Here is a 20,778-nt window from a genome sequence, read left to right as displayed (position 1 = left end):
AATTGACCCTAGAAATTAAACGAAATCTGTTGTATTATATAAGGCCGGAAGGAGTACAATTAGTCAATTACGATTGAAGGTAAAAATCAGCCATTCGCTACAAGTCCAAGCAGCATAGCAATTCATAAACAGACTACTGACCTATTAAAAAAATACTACATGTTTTTCAGTTTAGCAGCAAATTCCTCAATGTTCCTATCAGAACTACCACCTTCATCCATAGCCTCTTGAGCCAGTTTCTTCCATTTTGCGACGTTGCTTCTGATTTCGCTTGCACGTTCTCCTTCCATCACTTCTAGTATGCAGCCTTGTAGTTCATCCCTTGTCACAATACCCTTTTCATCAACCTTTAATCTAACACCGTTTCTCCAAACATCATTTATGTACTTGGCATTGGTAGGTTGGTCTACCCACTGAGGCATTGCAACCAAGGGAACCCCGATACTTATAGCCTCTAGAGTCGAGTTCCACCCACAATGTGTCACGAAACACCCTATTGCTCGGTGAGCCAAAACAGCTAACTGAGGGCACCAATTGACAACTAAACCTTTTCCTGATATTTCTTCTTTGAAATTTGGAGGAAGCTTACCTTCTTCTGAAGCTCTAACAACCCATAAGAAATGCTTTTTGGTATTTAGTACACCCTTAGCTATCTCTTCCATTTCCTCTGCTTCGAGGGAAGCCAAGCTTCCCATTGCTATGTAGACAACTGAACTACTTTCCCTTGCATCAAGCCATTGGAGGCAAGCATTGGTTTCGGGCTTGAAGAAACTTAGGCCATATTCATTGTCATTTTCCAAGCGTTTGTCCAAGTACATTGAGGGGATGGCTGGTCCTATTGTTTTTATAGGCCATTGGCTTCTCATCCAGTCTAGAACCTGATCACAAATGTTCGTTAGCAGTTGTTGATATAATTTCAAACTTAAACTGATGCTCCCTCGTCCTTAAATAATTGTGGGACTTTTAGCTATGTTATCCCATAATAATAGGTCACCTTATGCTACGTACATATAGTAAATTAAACAATGAGTAGTTTTTCCAACTTGTACTACCTTTATGACATGTCTAGCTAAGATTTCTAAAGTTATAGAAGTATATCTGTATATATTGTGTTAAGTTGTTATGATGGAAATGAAATCCATAAATGATAGGACAACTTTGGACAATAGTGCATCAACTAAATTCTGTTAAAATGAGTAAATGACCCCAAAATCAAATGTGGCTATTAGATAGGGACAATAGCTTGTAAGTTGTAACACTTTAAACTACAGGTGTGTAAAGAGTTACTAATTTTTCCATCAATATGTCGTAACTCCGTGTCACCTAACTTGGTAGCTAATATAAGATCATAACTAATATTCTCTTCGTCCCATAATACTTGACACAGTTACCATTTTTGTTCGTCTCAAAATACTTGACACGTTACTAAATATGGAATGAGATCACTATTAAAAAAATATTTTCATATATTCTCTTTGGGACCACAAACCCCAAAAGCCATTAATCCCTACATTTTCTCTCTCCTCACTACCCCCACCTCATCCACTTTTTGTTTTCTTACATTATAAAAATACAAAAGAGAATCCTTTATATATTTTAAACAAATGTTTAAAATGGACCCACTTGTTTCTTAAACTACGTGTCTATTCTAACGTCCCAAGTATTATGAGACGGGGGGAGTAATATGGGTATGCATAGCCCGATACAGGCCTACTTTTGGATTTGATCACGAAATTTTGGTCCATTATATGGCTCTCAAAAAACCTTTATTACGGATTAATTAATTCAAACATGGAAAAATCTAGTCTGGACTGGTGACCTGATTTCCGTTAAAAATGATTTTATTTATAGTGCAGATTAAAAATTTATGTTACTTTTTATTTAGAGTCCGTTTAGGTTGATGTAAAACCTTTTAATAAAAAAATTAGTTTTCATAAAATACATATTTCAAGGAAAATTACAATTGCAAAATAGTTTTCCTTTGTTTGGTTCCTAACAAGAAATGAAGGTCTATAATTATCAATAATAGGAGTGGAAATATGAGGATAGATGAGAGGAAAGTAAAATGAAGGTAAAGGGAGGGAGGAAAAATGGAGCTTCCCTTGTTTTATGAAGAATTGTTTTTTTTCATCATTATAGATGCAATTTTCTATGGAAATTGTTTTCTACCCTTCATAAACCAAATAAAGAATAATAGGAAAAAAAGAAAAAAGAAATAATCATCTTCCATAAAAACATTTACACTAAACCAAACAAGACCTTATTAGTTAGAAATGAATTATGGATATGTTTTATGCATCATGTAATTTATATTATATTTCTTCAGTTTCTTAATACTTGCAATATTTTCCTAAAATAAAAATGTCATAATACTTGAAGCACACTATAATTGAAAAGTTCTTTTGGAAAAAATTTATACTATTTTCTTTATTTAAAGCATATGTCCCACTAAATTATACTCTTAATAATAGCCTCTCGCCATATAATCATGTGAACTCTACTTTTCTTAAATAATGTGAAAAAATGTGTGTTAATACTAATAAAAACTAAAGAAGTAATATTTAAAATCACGAAACAAATCCAAATCAATCCATTACCGGACAGTCCAATTATTTGCATCCCACAATGCAGACATTTTAACTATCATTGAACATATTATTAAATGTATTTGTTATTATTATACTACCTCCGTTTGTTTAGTTGACACCTTTCTATTATCACTGTCAACGTACTATTTTAATAATTAATGTCTCTAATTATTGATATTGTATTAAAAAAATTGAAATTTAATAAAATATACATTGAGACGATTCAAACAAGATTTCATATGTTTATCGTAGTCTATAAATCACAAAAACTAATCTAAGTGTAATCGATAGTACAAAAGTCAAATGATGTTAAGTAAAAAAACGAAGAAAGTAATTTATTAAAATTATTAAAATAAATAAATAAACCATTGGCCATATATTGAAACAAGACAAAGTTATCATCTAGTGATGTGATTCATGTGGTTGAAGCTACTTTAGTATAAACTACATCAAAAGCTTCCAATTAACAAAGATATTTATATAAAAACTTTAGGCAACTTAGTCATAAAATAATACAGGTAAAACATAAAAGGTTTTTTTAAAATAAAAATTACCTGAGATTCCAAATTGTCAAAAGTATTGAAGAACAACAAACTAGCCTTGTGGAAGTTCAAAGATTGATTGATATTAAGGTCATTAAGAGAAGGATATATCCCAGGATTAACTATCAAAGAAGGCATTTCATCAACCTTTAACAAAGGTATTGAAGGCATTGAAATCAATGAACTTTTAAACGGAAACTTTAATGCTCCTTCATATACATGGTAATGTATGGAATGAACGGTTGCTGATTGAGTGAAAAACGGGGCCCCGTCGATCCCAACCGTCCGGGCCAAGTCTAAGACCCAAGTGATTAAACAATCATACACTATGAACTTCACAGGGTGGCTTGTTACTTTGTACTCTTCAATAAGGTTAGCTAGGCTTATAGGGACTACTCTTTGGAAAAGCTCTAAGTAGCCCTCATGATCAAGTTTTTCGCCCTCTTTGAGGCCATCATAAATGGATCGGATTTGGATCAAGCTGGACTCAGACTGAGGGGGGAGTAATTTGGATAGTGATTGGGTTGTGACTAAGGTGACTTTAAGGCCTTTGGAAGCTAATCGTTTTGAGAATTGGAGCATTGGGTTTATGTGGCCTTGTATAGGAAATGGGAATACCAATACATGAGGTTGTATTGATGACTTGGTTTCTTCCTCCATTTTTCACTCCTAGCTAGCTTAATGTTCTTCTTTGTTGAATGCTCAATTCTTTGAGAAGATAAGATATGATGGATGGTGTATTGGTGCAGGTTGAGGAGTGAAATAGTAGTGCATGATTGGGGAAGTCATAGGTTGATTATTTATAATTGTGGGACACATTACTATCGGTGGCAAAAATCAAGTAGTATTGTGTAATTGGTATCTTCAAAGTTTGATTATGATTGACCTACCAAAGGGTCAAGGAAAATTATTTATTTATTGTCATCACCAAATCCACCGCTATCACCTAAGTTCATTCAATTCGGTTATTTCAGTTGACATATTAAACTTTTTTTCATTAGTTATAATTTTGATTATTGTTTTTTAATAAAATAATAAAAATATATATTATTATAAAACATGTTGTTAGATAGGTACTAATATAAAGTTTCATAATATAACTTTTTTTTTAATAATTTTCATTATAAAAATGGAAGATTTGTGTAAAAGGACCTTTTAAGTGGTCGATTTTGTTTTAAAGAACCTTTTAAGTAAAAAGTTGTGAAAAGGGACCTTTTAAGTTGTGTTATGTTGTGAGAGGGTACTAGGCTAGGTTTTCCGAGTGGTCAATAGCGTGGAGCTCCAGCGTTGACTCTCACATGGGAGTCACGTGACTTCTAAAAAGAGCCCACATGCTTTTTTCCCATTTTCCCCCAAATTTCCCTCCTTTTTGAACTATCCCTTTCATTTTTTTTTCCTTTCATACTTCCTAAAAAAAACGTGTGGGCTTTTTTTTAAAAGTCACGTGAGAGTCAACACCGGAGCTCTGTCGTTGACCACCCGGAAAACTCAGCCTAGTACCTACTCACAACATAATACAACTTAAAAGGTCTTTTTTCACAAATTTTCACTTAAAAGGTCCTTTTAAACAAAATCGATCACTTAAAAGATCCTATTACAAAGTTTGACTGTGTCAATTATTTTCCTATACAAATAAGGTCAAACTAGTATATCGACATATTTACATAGTTTGACTTTGTCAGTTATTTTAAGACACAAGGAGTATATTAAAGGATGAGATAAATATTGGGTCTTATCATCCACTCCCTTTGTATTTGCATTGCTTGCATATGAGTTGTTTCGTATTGAAAATATGGAGATAAAATATTACTATCTTCATTTTACTAAGTTCTACTTAGTTAATTAATGTAGCAACAGACACTAGGGAAAACTCAAAATGGGGGGATCAGGTACTTTGCTTTATAAAAAGATGGATGAAAATGTAAAGTGAGTAGTCCTTTAAAAAAACGAAAGTAGTATAAAAAAGGGGAGATATTTCTATAATTACCAATTGATTTTAAACAAAACTGTCAAAAAGTACCTTATTGTTGTGCGCTTTTACTCTTTTTTTTTTTTTTTTTTTTTTTTTTGTTCAACTTCGTTATATTAAAATTTTCTTAGTTAAGCTCTACACTAACAATCATTTGTCATGTGTGTTTTGGGTAAAAAATACTCTGATCACGTGGCCCAATCAGAAGGTGACACGTATCACCCTAGGAGAGGTTCTAAATGAACCAATCCCCAGTTGACACGTGGCATCCTCAAATCATTGGGAAAAGACGGCCTTCCTGACCCAATTCCGAGAAAGCCCACCATTCTTAGGTTTCCGTAACCTAGGATGGCGGCACGCATCCCAAGACCTTATAAATAGGGAGATAATCCCACCTTGGAATTCATTCAAAAATATTCACAAACAGAGCAATCATTAATTGCCAATATTCTCCACTGAGAGAGCACTCTTGATCTCGGAATCCGAAAAGATACTTTACTTTCCGCACTTTTCACATCCGAACACGTTCTAAATTGATCGTCGGAGGCGGAACTCCACCCAACAGGAGGCTCTGTTGTTTTGCAGGTACAGGCACCCAGAATCTAGTCTTGGAATTGTAACTCTCCCGAGGGACACGAAAAACCCGAAACATTTGGCGCCGTCTGTGGGGAGAGTACTTCTAAGATGGCTTCCAATGACTCTGTACCGCCTGCTAACGAGAAACGGCCTACGGCCGACGATGAGGTCTATACAGACCAAGACAGTGGTGACAACTTCAATGTCGACACCTATATGGCCCCAAACGGGTAACTCAGAACCAGGCGCACCCGTCCCATGGAAACAAGGGAATAGGACGATGATCAAGCCGATCCAAGCAAGCCATCCGGAAAGCCGACTGGATAACCCCAGGCGGCAGAAGGTGCAGCCCCAGTTACCAGAGACGAACTCATGAAATTCATGACAAGTTTCAAAGGGGAAATCAAAGACCTAATCAACAAGAAGACAGTTGGCACCAGCAGGGGTCAGTCGGCCAAGAAACCTTCTCCCTCAGGGAGGGAGAAGCCTGTCAAGGATCGTGTGCCTACTCCTCATCCTAAACCAAAGGAGGGGGACTGGCCCATGGTTGATCTGTCCAAACTCCGATTCCCTAAAGCAGGGAAGAGGAAGGTCATCCGGCAAGTTCAGCCAGATGGACCAAAGAAGACTTATTCAGATGCCCGAATGTTAATCCAGCAAACGAAAAGTCAACAACTAAATTCTGTTAAAATGAGTAAATGACCCCAAAATCAAATGTGGCTATTAGATAGGGACAATAGCTTGTAAGTTGTAACACTTTAAACTACAGGTGTGTAAAGAGTTACTAATTTTTCCATCAATATGTCGTAACTCCGTGTCACCTAACTTGGTAGCTAATATAAGATCATAACTAATATTCTCTTCGTCCCATAATACTTGACACAGTTACCATTTTTGTTCGTCTCAAAATACTTGACACGTTACTAAATATGGAATGAGATCACTATTAAAAAAATATTTTCATATATTCTCTTTGGAACCACAAACCCCAAAAGCCAATTAATCCCTACATTTTCTCTCTCCTCACTACCCCCACCTCATCCACTTTTTGTTTTCTTACATTATAAAAATACAAAAGAGAATCCTTTATATTTTAAACAAATGTTTAAAATGGACCCACTTGTAGTTTTCTAAAACTACGTGTCCACCCCAACGTCCCAAGTATTATGAGACGGAGGGAGTAATATGGGTATGCATAGCCCAGTACGGGCCTACTTTTGGATTTGATCAAGAAATTTTGGTCCATTATATGGCTCTCAAAAAACCTTTATTACAGATTTATTAATTCAAACATTGAAAAATCTAGTCTGGACTGTGACCGGATTTCAGTTAAAAATGATTTTATTTATAGTGCAAAGTAAAATTTATATTACTTTTTATTTAGAGCTCGTTTGGTTTGATGTAAAACCTTTTAATAAATAAAAAATAGTTTTCATAAAATACATATTTCAAGGAAATTACAATTGCAAAATAGTTTTCCTTTGTTTGGTTTCTTACAAGAAATGAAGGTCTATAATTATCAATAATAGGAGTGGAAATGTAAGGATAGATGAGAGGAAAGTAAAATGAAGGTGTTTGGGTCCAATTTCACCTCAATTGGGCCGGTCCACAAATGATACAATTTGAAGCCCAAAGCAAGGTTCAAGTCAATGTCAAGTCAGTCAAGCCCAATCAGCTTGGCAAGCCCATCTGATTTGCGGCCCGCTTATCCATCAAGTCAAGGTATAAAAGCCTCCAAATAAGTCAAACTCATCTAATTCATGACCTCAATTCATTCACTCTTGGTAATCTTTTACTCTCAAAGCCTCAAGCAACTAATATTCTTGCACAGCTCTACCACTAAATACATTACTGACTTCGGGCATCGGAAAAGCCTTCCTCGGCACAACCACCCGAGGCCAGTTTACGTGTGTTTATTGTGTAGGAATCCCTCGGCCAGCCGCAATTAGGACCGAGACCAGTCTTCCCCCTTCGAAAAGGGCCTGCCGAAGGTCCTATTGTTTTCATACTGTAATAATTTGGCGCCGTCTGTGGGGAAGATACATCAAAATAAGCCAAAAAATCATCTAATCTTAGTGAAAAATGACTAAGAGCGTTAAAAATTCCAAGGGCACAAAGAATAACAATCCTTCCTCTTCGAGGAAAGATTTAGCTACGGTGAGAACGAGTCCACCGACTTCACCATCACCGGAAAATTCTTCCTCTTCTTCGAAAGCTCCCTCTTCCCCGGAATGGATGGCCTCGGAGAAGTCCCGATCCAACCATACTCGTAAGCCGACAAGCTCGCCTCGGCCGAGTCGGTCAAATGCAAAAAGTCCCCCTCCATAAAGCTTACATTCTTAGTCTTAACCGAGAATAACTCCTCAATCGGGGCCCTCTACGGAGGAAGTGGCAAGAGCCATTGTGGTCGTCATGGAATTCATGAAGGCCCAAGGAGGAAACCTTCCACAAACTCTCCATGATCACTCATCTCTCCCGCCAAGACACCTGAGAAGGAGGACTGGCCGAGAGGAGGGTGAGTAAGCCCCATCCTTCAAGGAGCTTGGGGACAGATAGGAGGAGGACACCTGGAGGACCGAGCGGGAAAGGAAAAAGAACCCCCGGCCAGTTCTTTGAAGATTCGAAAACCCAGGACTCCAGGAGTTACAGAAGCAGCAATTCCACCTTAGTGTGGCAAGAACCTGCCCGCCAAAGCGTTCACGAACGTCTAGGCTCAAGGGAAGTGGACGTGCATAGTCGCCTCACCTACCCGGAGGGAACCATGCCCTACCTAGAATTGTCTCAGCCGAGGACAAAAACCACTTCCACCTCTCTGAGAAGGAGAAGCGAGGTCCCTTCGGCTAGACAGAAAGGGAAGGCTGTTATGGTTCCTACAAGTTCACCCTTCCAAAGTTGGATATTGGAAGAGCATGTGCCAACGGCGAAAATCCCGACCCACATCACTTACGACGGTACTTCGAACCCGAAGGACCACATTGCCTCTTATGAGGGCACATGTACCTTAACCCCAGGTCCGAGGCAACCTGGTGTAAGTACTTCCCAACCACCCTCAAGGGGGTTACTCAAGCATGGATCACCAAGGGGGTGAAAGAGGGCTCAATAACCGGTTGGAAGGATCTTTCCAACAAATATAAGAGCAAGTTTTCTACGGAAAATCGCCGAGAGAAAACAAGTGCGGAACTTATGAGTCTGCAACAAAAGGAGGACGAGAGCCTCCGAGACTATCTGACTCGCTTCAGCAACGAGTCGTCCAGAATCACAAGTCTGGACAAGGCCTAGCCATTTTCACAATGCGAAACGGGCTGCGGGCTGGCAAGTTCCTTGATTTCATGGTCATGCATCCACCGCAGACCTTGGAGGAAGCTTTGGATGCTTTAGATAGGTTCATTCGGACCAAAGAATGGAACAAAACCAAATCTAAGCCCCAATCCGGGACTGGGAAGGCAAAGGGACATTAGTCCGAAGACCGGGACCGGAGGAAAGGGAAGGCGAAAGCCTCATAACCGTCCTCATTCCTGGAGCCGAAGAAAGAGAGCATCCCATTTACCAGGAAATATGATTCTTACACTCCACTCTCTCTTCCGCGTGCTAAAATCTATAGCACAACTAAAGAAGAGGGGAAATACAAGAAGCCGAAGCCACTATAATCGTGCTCCACGAATCTTCCGGACATCACACCGAGGATTGTATCCAACTGAGAGATCAGATCGAGGATATGGTCTGAAAAGGTTACTTGAAAAAATATCTCGCAGACCGCCGCAAAGAGAAAAAAGGCGAGAAAGATCCTCGGCAAGAGTTGGATTTCTCAAGAAAAAAGGATAAGCTGTCGGGCAATGACAAGGCAGACATCTTTGTCATCTCCGGAGGAAACCATTCTTGGGAAGCGCAATATCAGCAAATTCTATAAACCGAAAAGTCAATACAAGGCCTCTCAAAATTGGGGATCTGGTTCTTCGGAATGTGGGTGGTACTATATGAAATATATGTGTAAGCCCTTCGGGGAAGAACAATCCATGTAAGTGCATCTCTTCAAATCAATGAAAGGCCTTAAGCCACTATTTCTTTCAATTCAGTAAAGTTTCCATTCTTCTGTCTTCTACGCTTTTTAAAAAAATTCAAGGTTTTTCTTCGGCGCTGCCCAAAGTATTTCCTAATGAAGCATTGTACCTCGGCAAGCCGTAAAACCTGCCGAGACGAGGATAAATGATTTCACCCCCGAAGTAATGTCTTGTGAGGCATTGTACTTCGGGCAAATCAGTTCCTCCGGGCAAAAAGGCGTGGACGAATCTGAAGCATTGCCTAAAAAATAGGAACTAATATTACACCCCCGAAGTATTGCCTAATGAAGCATTTTACTCGGATGAATCAGTTTCGGGTGTTAATAAACCCCCGAAGTATTGCCTAAAGCATTGTACTTCGGACGAATCAATGCCCTGGTAATTGTGCTTCAGAAGAGTCGTTTCCAATAAAACATATAGGAACTAGTATTACACCCCCGAATTATTTCCTAATGAAGCATTGTACTTCGGATGAACCAGTTCTGGGTAATGATAAACCCCCAAAGTATTGCCTAATGAAGCATTGTAATTCGGACGAATCAATACCCTAGCATTAATGTTGAGGATAAACATTCCCTCGGATGAATTATAAGGATAACAAGAGTATTGCTCTCTGAGTCTACGGCTTCTAGGCAAGAAATCAGACCTTTCAAAAACAAAGTAGAAGAGAAAAGAAAAATGGCGGAAACTTCAAAGTCTGAATTGTCACGAAAATTTTGCCAAGGAAAAAGCCTCGGCTGTGCCAGAAAAGTTGAATCAAGCACCTCAAAAACCTGAAGATCACAAACTTCAGATTTCTAAGAGGGGGGGCAAGAGGCACTCAACTAGTCAGTTCCGAGCCGAAACTTAGTACTTAGCAAATTTAAAATTCGAAAAAGCTAAGTAGAAAGAGCAGGGCAAAAGGAATGAAAGAAAGAGCAGTGCACTCCTATTAAATCAAATATGCTCGGCTGAGTTGAAATGGTTGAAGCAAGTACTTCAAAAACCCGAAGACGTCAAACTTCGGATAATTGAGAAACCAAAAAGTCCTCAGCTAAAAATATTTTCATGTCGAAATTCAAAGAAAGAGCTAAGTAAAGAAAATGAGGCAATGAAAGAGTAAATCAAAGCTTCATCAAATTCAAACTGAGAATTTCTAAGTCAGTTACAAAGAAGTATTCTAAATCGACAGCCGCCCACAAGCGGAAACACAGCTGCCAAACTAAGTACAAAGCAAGCAAAAATAAAAGTTTGTACAAATTCAAGGCAAGCTGAAAGCAAAACAAAGGCAAAAGCTGATGCGGCAATGATCAATCAAACACAGGTTGATCGCAAGATTCTGTAGACGACTGCCCGAGTTCCTATGCTTCAGCATTTGTAGGATCAACGCTCAGAGTCTTTGAGGCCTCGGCACCAGCAGAAGATAGGGCAAGCTGAGCAGTATCCTGTTCTTTCCTTGCAGCCTCTTCTTCTTCTTGAGCCTCGGCTTCGGCTTGGTGAGCTAAGAATGCAGCTTCGGCTGGACTGGCCTCGTTCATATGGACATCATCTGGATCCATAGACCAGGCCTCAGCTAAATCCCAGTTAATCTCGGGATCAACATGGAAAGCCAATTGAGGAGCAACTCTAAAGCCATTCTCAAAGCCCTCTTCATACTGCTTTTGGGTGTAAACCCGGACTTCAAACACGCAGTTTCTGAGCAGCCTCGAGTTCAGCTCGAATTTTGGCAGCTTCTTCACTTTGAGCCTTCAGCTGGCTTTGGGTGTCATCTAGTTTGGCATCTCTGCCCTTCAGCTCATCCCTTAGCCGTTGATTCTCGGCCTCCAACTCAGATTACTTCTCCTTGGCCTCGGCCTTAGCTCGAGCAGTCTGTCCCCTGAAGTCTTCGACCATTAAGCGCCGATTTTCAATTTCTCTCTGCACCCTTTGCTCAATTCGAGCCTTGAAGTCAGAAATACCTTTAGCCCCATATTCCTGGATCAGCGCATAACCGTCGTCCAACCATGGAAAAATGGTCCGTTCTAAGTCTCCGCAGAAGGTGCGAAAATTAAAGTTCATAGAATCTATCTCGGCCCTCATGGCAGAAGCAGCTTCTTCGGCATCCAGTCTCTTCAGCTCAGTGATCCTAGCCCGGCACTCAGCCTCTTCAGCCTTATCAGCCTTTGCTCTCAGTTCGACGTTCATCTCCACAGCCGGAAAGTGGTTATGAATGACATGCAAAGATAAGGAGAAGGGATCAGCTAAAGTAAAAAGCATCAAAAAATTCCCGAGCCAAAGCTCAATAATTAAGTAAAAAGAGCCAAGAAAATGGGAAAGGAAAAAAAGCTAGAAAAACTTAAGTAAAAAGCTTAAGTATAGCAAGGTTCACCTGCATCAACAGCCTTTGGTTCTCGGCAAAGGGGTCTGGCACCCTAACTAGTGGCTCCGATGCTCCAGAGGCAGCCCCGACAGTCCAAGCTCTAACCCTTTCAGGCTCAGACATGATGGAGAGGTTGCCAAAGTACTCCATCGCCGAGCTTCGTTTGGATTGAAAAATGTTTTGAGCATGCACAGGTACAGAACCAATGGGACAGAGCCGAACCCCATCTCGGCGGACTGGAAAGTCTTGAAGGACTCAGCAGCCGAGGTAGAAGGCACTTTAGTATTTCTGGCTTCCTCAGCTTTCTCTTCTACCTCGGCCTCCTTCGGATCATCTCCACTCAAAACCTGCACTTCGTCCTAAATTGACGAACAGTGCATCAACCTCGGCACGGACTTCTGGGGGAGGAGGAGTCATCTCTTTTTGCTCCTCCGGCTTGTCCTCCTCAAGACGAGGCTTCTTAGCTGGAAGAGGGGTAGCCCGGAATCGCCCAGGCAAAACAACTTGCCTCTTTCTCTTCAGGCCCCATCCCTTCGTCTGATGAACTTTCAGGAGAAGGATTTGCTTCAGCTGGCTCTCCTCTATTCTCTTCTTCTTCGTCAGACTGCAACAGAAGGAATAGGGGGGCAAAGAGCAGTATAAGCATAAAAAAAATTAAAAAATTTATAAAATTTATATATATATATATATATATATATATATATATATATATATATATATATGTATGTATGTATATAAAATAAAAAAAAATAAAAAATAAAAAAAAAAACTCCAAGCCGAAGCTTAGTACTTAGAAAATTTTGAAAAAATTCAAAGCTAAGTAGAAGGAGCAAGGCAAGGAGAAAAAAATAAAAATAAATAAAAGAGAGAGAGAGAGAGAGAGAGAATAAATTCAGACAAGTCTTGAAGTCTCACCGTAGTCTTCAGCAGACACTCGTCTTTAGAATCTTCTTCCTCTTTGGCTACTTCTACCCTCGGCCCAGTAGTTGAGGTAGAAGGCTCAGCTCCGCTTCGAGAGACCGCAGCGACGATAGTTGCAGCTGCGTCTTCTTCGATAGAGTGAAGGAAAAAAGGGGTCGATCTTCTCGAACCAGGGCTTCTGTGTCTGGTACTCAAGAGTGTTGACTATTTGAAGTCTCCTTGGATGCAGAGAAAAGGCTCGGTCCTTCGAATCAGTAATCTTCGGGGTGTTTGTGATCGAACTCCTTTCCTGGCTGATCCCGAGCACTTCGTAATCAACGCCTGAGTTTTTCTCGCACAGCTCTTAAAAAGTCGAGAAAGAAAAGATTAGCTTGACCAAAAGAGTTAAGTGTCAAAAAGCAGATTATAATCAAAAATAACAAAGTTTTGGCCCCAGCCGAATCCCTTATCGCCTTGGTACTTTCGGCTGAGGCTGACAATAGCAAGCATCTTCTCTTGGAAGATGTAGTGGCAGCAAGGCAGCAAGATGGTTGGCACATTCGCCATTCGACATGTGGCGCCGGGCATGTGGCTTCGGCCAAAGAGCTCCATTTGCTTGTGATCAGCATCAGTGAACACATCAAGACCGATACTGAACATTTTAGGATCTGGCTTCCTTAAGTATCGGGGGCCACCGAAATAGTTCGGATGATCCTCGTCTGATGGTGCCCAAATCCAGATCCACTTCCCTCTCCAATCCTTGTCCGAAGTATCATTCAGATAAGTCGAAAGGAACCCCCTTTTGTCCTCAATTTGCCACCAGCCAGGGCCATGCCATTTATTGGACTGGGTGTTCGGCATCAGCTTGTGCGTGTAGAAAAAGCAATGCACGCTCGGCTCCAACCCGTAAAATAAGCAGACCTAGAGATAGGTCATTATCCTTCGGATGCTCACGGGAGTCAACTTAACCAAAGAAATTTTGTACCCGTTCAGCAGCTTCACAACAAAGGGGTGGATGAGAAACCGAATCTCGTACTGCAATTGCCGAGTGTAAACCCCAATATATCCAGGCAGGGGACGATGAATTCTTTCTTCGGCAGAGGGCATTCGGCACCAATACCCGTCCTCCTCCATTATGCCGTAGATCACCTCAAGTTGTTCGACAAAGCAATACTTGGCGCCGTTTTCGATCCACCATGAATAAGGGGCAGCCGTCATTATGCCCTTATTCTCCTGGACATCAGTCCACTCTCTTTCCTCGGGAGTCAACAGCCCAAAGGCCAAGGTCGCACCTCGGCCAGAGGTGCTGGCTCATTCTGAGTCCTTCGAGGGCATGCTGGAAATAGGCACAACCCTCAGCGCAGCCCCCCTTTGGACAGCAGCAGCCCCAACCCTGGCATTAGGATTCTGGGCGCCGAGAAATGGCATCATTGCCAAAGGTCAATTCCGCCTCGGAAGCAATTGCGGCACCTTATCCTCCTCTTCCACAACAATTGGTTCGGATCCAATGGGCCTTTTTCCTCGGCCACCAGCCATTTTTTAGCAAAGGAAGTGCGAGAAATCGAAAAATCGAGAAAAAGACGGGTATTCGAAATAGCAAAGAAAACCAAAGAAATTTCAAAGAAAATTACCTATATCAAGTGCAGAATTTAACGATCTTTAAGTTCGGGGCAACAATTCTACTTTAAAGCTTCGAATTGTTAGGTACAGGCAGGGAAAGAATTCAGGTTAAGGGCAAAAATCAGAGAAAAAACGGGTGTGAATGCGCAAAAGATATTAAGTGAAAAAGGATCGTGGCACGAGTGACTTAAATATCTTCCAGAAACAAGAATTTCGGGAGTCAGCGCCACTAAAAACCCCACTAATCCCACTTCAATTATCAGCCGTTCATATTCCTCTCTGATTAACTACCCACTAATCCATTCATATTCCCCATTACTCCAAAAATAACAGTTATTAGCCTCAATAACTCCCCAAACTCAAATTCAAATTATCATCATTTACTTTCCTCCAATTTTTCAAGTCAAAACCCGACCTGTCATTCTTCCGAATCGGGTCTGGGGGGCAAGTTGTTTGGGTCCAATTTCACCTCAATTGGGCCGGTCCACATATGATACAATTTGAAGCCCAAAGCAAGGTTCAACTCTCCAAAGTCAATGCCAAGTCAGTCAAGCCCAGTCAGCTTGGAAAGTCCATCTAATTTGCGGCTCGCTTATCCATCAAGTCAAGGTATAAAAGCCTCCAAATAAGTCAAAGTAAGGGACATCTAATTCAGGACCTCAATTCATTCACTCTTGATAATCTTTTACTCTTAAAGCCTCAAACAACTAATATTCTTGCACAGCTTTACCACTAAATACATTACTGACTTCGGCATCGGAAGGGGCCTTCCTCGGCTCAATCCCCCGAGGCCAGTTTACGTGTGTTTATTGTACAGGAATCCCTCGGCCAGCCGCAGTTAGGACCGAGACCAATCTTCCCCCTTCGAAAAGGGTCTGTCGAAGGTCCTATTGTTTTCATACCGAAACAGAAGGTAAAGGGATGGAGGAAAAATGGAACTTCCCTTGTTTTATGAAGAATTGTTTTTTTTCATCATTATAGATGCAATTTTCTACGGAAATTGTTTTCTACCCTTCATATACCAAATAAAAAAAATAGGAAAAAAAGAAAAATTAAAAAATCATCTTCCTTAAAAACATTTACACTAAAACAAGACCTTATTAGTTAGAAATGAATTATGGATAAGTTTTATGCATCATGTAATTTATATTATATTTCCTCCATTTCTTAATACTTGCAATACTTTCCTAAAATGAAAATGTCACAATATTTGAAGCACACTATAATTGGAAAGTTATTTTGGGAAAAATTTATACTATTTTCCTTATTTAAAGCATATGTCCCACTAAATTATACTCCTAATAATAACCTCTCGCCATATTTTAAAGTATATTAAATCATGCGAACTCTACTTTTCTTAGATATTGTGAAAAAGTGTGTGTTGCTACTAATAAAAAAAACAGAAGAATGAATATTTAAAATCACGAAACAAATCCAAATCAATCCATAACCGGACAGTCCAATTATTTGCATCCCACAATGCAGACATTTTAACAATCATTGAACATATTATTAAATGTATTTGTTATTGTTATACTACCTTCGTTTGTTTAGTTGACACCTTTCTATTATCATGTTTGTCAACGTACTATTTTAATAATTAATGTCTCTAATTATTGATATTGTATTAAAAAAAATTGAAATTTAATAAAATATACATTGAGACGATTCAAACAAGATTTCATATGTTTATCGTAGTCTATAAATCACAAAAACTAATCTAAGTATAGTTGATAGTGCAAAAGTCAAATGATGTTAACTAAAAAAACGGAGAAAGTACTTTATTAAAATTATTAAAATAAATAAATAAACCATTGCCATATATTGAAACAAGACAAATTTATCATCTATTGATGTGATTCATGTGGTTGAAACTACTTTAGTATAAACTACATCAAAAGCTTCCAATTAACAAACATATTTATATAAAAACTTTAGGCAACTTAGTCATAAAATAATACAAGTAAAACATAAAAGTTTTTTTAAAAATAAAAATTACCTGAGATTCCAAATTGTCAAAAGTATTGAAGAACAACAAACTAGCCTTGTGGAAGTTCAAAGATTGATTGATATTAAGGTCATTAAGAGAAGGATATATCCCAGGATTAACTATCAAAGAAGGCATTTCATCAACCTTTAACAAAGGTATTGAAGGCATTGAAATCAATGAACTTTTAAACGGAAACTTTAATGCTCCTTCATATACATGGTAATGTATGGAATGAACGGTTGCTGATTGAGTGAAAAACGGGGCCCCGTCGATCCCAACCGTCCGGGCCAAGTCTAAGACCCAAGTGATTAAACAATCATACACTATGAACTTCACAGGGTGGCTTGTTACTTTGTACTCTTCAATAAGGTTAGCTAGGCTTATAGGGACTACTCTTTGGAAAAGCTCTAAGTAGCCCTCATGATCAAGTTTTTCGCCCTCTTTGAGGCCATCATAAATGAATCGGATTTGGATCAGACTGGACTCAGACTGAGGAGGGAGTAATTTGGATAGTGATTGGGTTGTGACTAAGGTGACTTTAAGGCCTTTGGAAGCTAATCGTTTTGAGAATTGGAGCATTGGGTTTATGTGGCCTTGTATAGGAAATGGGAATACTAGTACATGAGGTGGTATTGATGTCTTTGCTTCTCCCTCCATTTTTTCACTCTTAGGTAGCTTAATGTTTTTCTTTGTTGATTTTCCCAATTCTTTGAGAAAATAAGGTATGATGGATGGTGTATTGGTGTAGGTTGAGGAGTAAAATAGTAGTGCATGTATGCATGATTTGGGAAGTCATAAGGTGATCATTTATAATTGTGGGACGCATTATTGGTGGCAAAAATGAAGTAGTATAGTGTAATTAGTACCTTTAATTGTTTTATTATTAGTCTTGGCCTACTAAATGGTCAGTTAATATTAATTAATATTTATTAAAAAGTTGTTATTCATCTCATACAATTCACCTATTTGGGATGAATACATGTTAAATCTTTTAGTTAACCATCCACTTGTAGTCACATATGAGTCGTCTCATATTGAAGAAAGTGGAAATAAAAATATCACTTCATAAGTTAAGATAGATATTCCCATCCATTATTATTACCAATTGGTTTTAGTTGAGAACCTCCTACTATACCCATGTTCTTTTGAGCAGGCAACTACTTTGCTCTAAGTAGAAAACTATTACTCAATATTTTTTTAGAGAGCCACAATGGCAGATGATGAGAATCGATCTCAATATCTCTTACAACTGTAAGGGAGCTCTAACCACTTGAGATACTTCTCACTCAATAATAATAATAATAATAATAATAATAATAATAATGATAATAATAATAATTAATAATAATGATAAACAACCAACAACAATTATAATGATAATAACAAATAACCAACAACAACAACAACAACAGCAACAACAACAACAATAATAATAATAATGATGGGAAGGTTCTGCAGTTGATTATGGAAGAAGGACCTCGTTTTGAGTTACACCTTAATGTGGAAAAAACTGAAGTTTGCTGGCCTACAGAAGACCCTCGAAGCAAGCTTGTAGGTGTTTTTCCGCCTAATATTGCTCGACCTTTGCGTGGTGTTAAGTTGCTTGGTGGTCCTGCTAGTTCCGATTCCGGTTTTAGTGGTGATCTTGTGATGCAGAGGGTGACCAAGACCATTGCACTTGTGGATAAGGTTGCTATGCTTGATGATCCTCAGTGTGAACTATTATTACTTAGGGCATGTACTGGAGTTTCTAAACTCTACTTTGCATTACGTACTTGTCCTCCTAGTACTTTTGAGACGGCTCAGCGCACATTCGACAAGGCTCTTCGATCTTCTTTGGAGCGTATTGTTACTGCTTCGGGGCCTGGGTTTGGTGATTGGCAATGGCGCCTTGCCACCTTACCATTTGCGTTTGGAGGGCTTGGGGTATATTCCGCAGGTGATGTTCATCATTATGCTTTTCTTGCTTCTCGGTTACAGTCAACTGGGTTGCAGACACAGCTTTTAAGACATGCTGGCATTATTGGTCTGGGACGAGCCTTTAGAGATGCTTTGAGTCAGTTTAATGGAATAGTGGAGTCTGACATTATGAGTAATCCTAGTGAGATTTTTGCCCCTAAACTCATGAAGAAATTGACAGATATATATTTCACAAAGGTTACCACTTCTGCAGAATCCGCCTTTTCTTTGTCTCCTCGGCAATCAGCATTGTGGAAATCGCGGCAGGGAGATCACACCTCTGCTTGGCTTCGGACAGTTCCTATTTCTGGGTTGGGTCAGACGATGAACGCAAAGACCTACCGATGTGTGTTATACTACAGGATGGGTGTTCCATTGCTCTCTATCTCGATGTCGTGCTCTGCTTGTTCTCGGGTTTTTACTGGGGATATTTTCGGTGATCACGCGGTGTTGTGTGCTGGTATTGTGGGTATTAAACATCGGCATAATGTTGTCCGGGATACCCTTGTTGATATTTGCTACAGATCTGGGATTTCAGCAAGAAAGGAGGTTGACATAGGGTTATCTGGAGGGAATGACGGGACACTCAGCTCTGCTGATGTGTTACTTTATTCCTGGGATCGTGGTCGCGATGTTTATGTGGACTTAATAGGTTCTTCTCCTTTGACACAGACAGGGCTATCTGACTTTGTTTCTGGACGGGTTGTGGATGATGCGGCTCATCGGAAGCGGGTGAAGTATGAAGCTAGTTGTCAGCTGATTGGATATGGTTTCATTCCCTTCTCCTTTTCTTCACTTGGGGAATTAGAGAAGGAGGTTGTTGCGTTGCTGAAACGGGTTCAGAGGTTCTCGACAACGCAAGACATTGGGGCTCGTGCTACAGCCCATATCTTCACTAGGGTAGGCTTTGCTATAATTAGAGGAGTGGGGGCCCAGATTGTATCTCGGCTTCCCACTAATTTATTGTAGGTTGTATGACTTTGTCTGTTTTTGAGATAATAATAATAATAATAATAATAACAACAACAACAACAACAACAACAACAACAACAACAACAACAACAACAACAACAACAACAACAACAACAACAACAACAACAACAACAACAACAACAGTGCGTTTTCATTGTGGCTGCTTGTAAAAAAAACGGAGTAACCCCTATAACACTATCAGTGTAACCCCTTATTATACTTATTGAATAACACTCCAATAAAAAAAAAAAAGTAACCCATACAACACTGACACGGTAACCCTTATATTATTTAGTAATGAACACCTATAACACTAACCAAGTAACTGGTGTGGTCAGTCACGTATAAAAGTTAGAGTAGTAATAGTAGTAGACTAGTAGTTGAGGTTTGACAAATACGATTTTGGAATACGGTTTGACAAAGCCTTTAATAGGTCGGGATAACCTTTGATAGATTTTGGAATACTTCGTAATTGACGTTTGACAAATACGATTGTTAAATAAATTTGAATCTTGATATTAAGAATATCCTTTCACGATTATTGCTATGAGGTACGTAATTGTATCTTGATTTTTTAATTGAAAAGTTTAAGGAGACAGGTTTTAGGGGCTTGATAAGAGGATTTCTCGATGGACGGTACCCTACCATTGTTAAAACCCCGGCTCCGCCACTAGATACAGGTGTGAAAGTCAAAACTTTAGTAATATGTCAAAAGTAAACATGAGCTCGAACAATTAAAAAGGGAAATTTTACAATTCACACGAGTAGAAATTTCATCATTTCCAAGAAAATTCTACACACAAGTAGGTCTAATTTTATTTGGGAGATTAATTGTACTAGACTAATATTAATACTAATACTAACGGTATATATACTTTCAATATTCACAATATCTTTTGATATAATATATTCTCCCCATTTCTCCTCTCCCTAATTTCTCACTCAACAATTTTCGTTTGGCTTCGCCTGCCCAAAATCCAAAACCAAAAAATAAAAAATAAAAACTCCATAATACTTTTTCCGTCCATCTTTATTTGCACTTGTTTAATTAGAAAGCTCACACACATTTAGTCAAACTGATGCAACTAAAAAATAAAACGACGAAAGTACTATTACTCCATAAAGGAAAATAACACAAATTGTGGCATCTACGCAAATTTTAAGGTACACCTAGAAATAAGTGCACCACGCATATACTTTTGAACATTTAGTAAAAAAATCTGAACAATTGCAAATTTTGAACATTTAGTAAAAAAAAAAATCTGA

General features: G+C 39.1%; 2 protein-coding genes across 2 annotated transcripts; both read right to left on the bottom strand.

The window, feature by feature from the left end:
• Positions 1–15: 15 nt before the first annotated feature.
• LOC110718274 (UDP-glycosyltransferase 74E2-like) lies at positions 16–4,080 on the bottom strand. Its single transcript, XM_021897112.1, has 2 exons — positions 3,143–4,080; positions 16–878 (listed from the first exon to the last, which is right to left on the bottom strand). Exons 1-2 carry the CDS (start codon positions 3,788–3,790, stop codon positions 156–158), a joined length of 1,371 nt encoding a protein of 456 aa, XP_021752804.1. The 5' UTR covers positions 3,791–4,080; the 3' UTR covers positions 16–155.
• A 12,417-nt stretch (positions 4,081–16,497) lies between these two features.
• LOC110717667 (UDP-glycosyltransferase 74E2-like) lies at positions 16,498–17,431 on the bottom strand. Its single transcript, XM_021896426.1, has one exon. It carries the CDS (start codon positions 17,236–17,238, stop codon positions 16,513–16,515), a length of 726 nt encoding a protein of 241 aa, XP_021752118.1. The 5' UTR covers positions 17,239–17,431; the 3' UTR covers positions 16,498–16,512.
• Positions 17,432–20,778: the final 3,347 nt, after the last annotated feature.

The sequence above is a fragment of the Chenopodium quinoa genome, unplaced genomic scaffold (genome assembly GCF_001683475.1).
Source record: "Chenopodium quinoa cultivar QQ74 unplaced genomic scaffold, ASM168347v1, whole genome shotgun sequence".
Taxonomy (NCBI): Eukaryota; Viridiplantae; Streptophyta; class Magnoliopsida; order Caryophyllales; family Amaranthaceae; genus Chenopodium; species Chenopodium quinoa.
The sequence above is the reverse complement of the archived record's forward strand: the minus strand, read 5'-3'. Positions and strand labels throughout refer to the sequence as shown.

What these genes read in the sequence shown, in the direction of transcription:
- LOC110718274 (XM_021897112.1), bottom strand. Translation starts at nt 3,790, where the DNA reads ATGGAGGAAGAAACCAAGTCATCAATACAACCTCATGTATTGGTATTC. An exon ending in TTGACAATTTGGAATCTCAG is followed by an intron (nt 879 to 3,142) that starts GTAATTTTTATT and finishes ATTTGTGATCAG; the next exon opens with GTTCTAGACTGGATGAGAAG.
- LOC110717667 (XM_021896426.1), bottom strand. Translation starts at nt 17,238, where the DNA reads ATGGAGGGAGAAGCAAAGACATCAATACCACCTCATGTACTAGTATTC.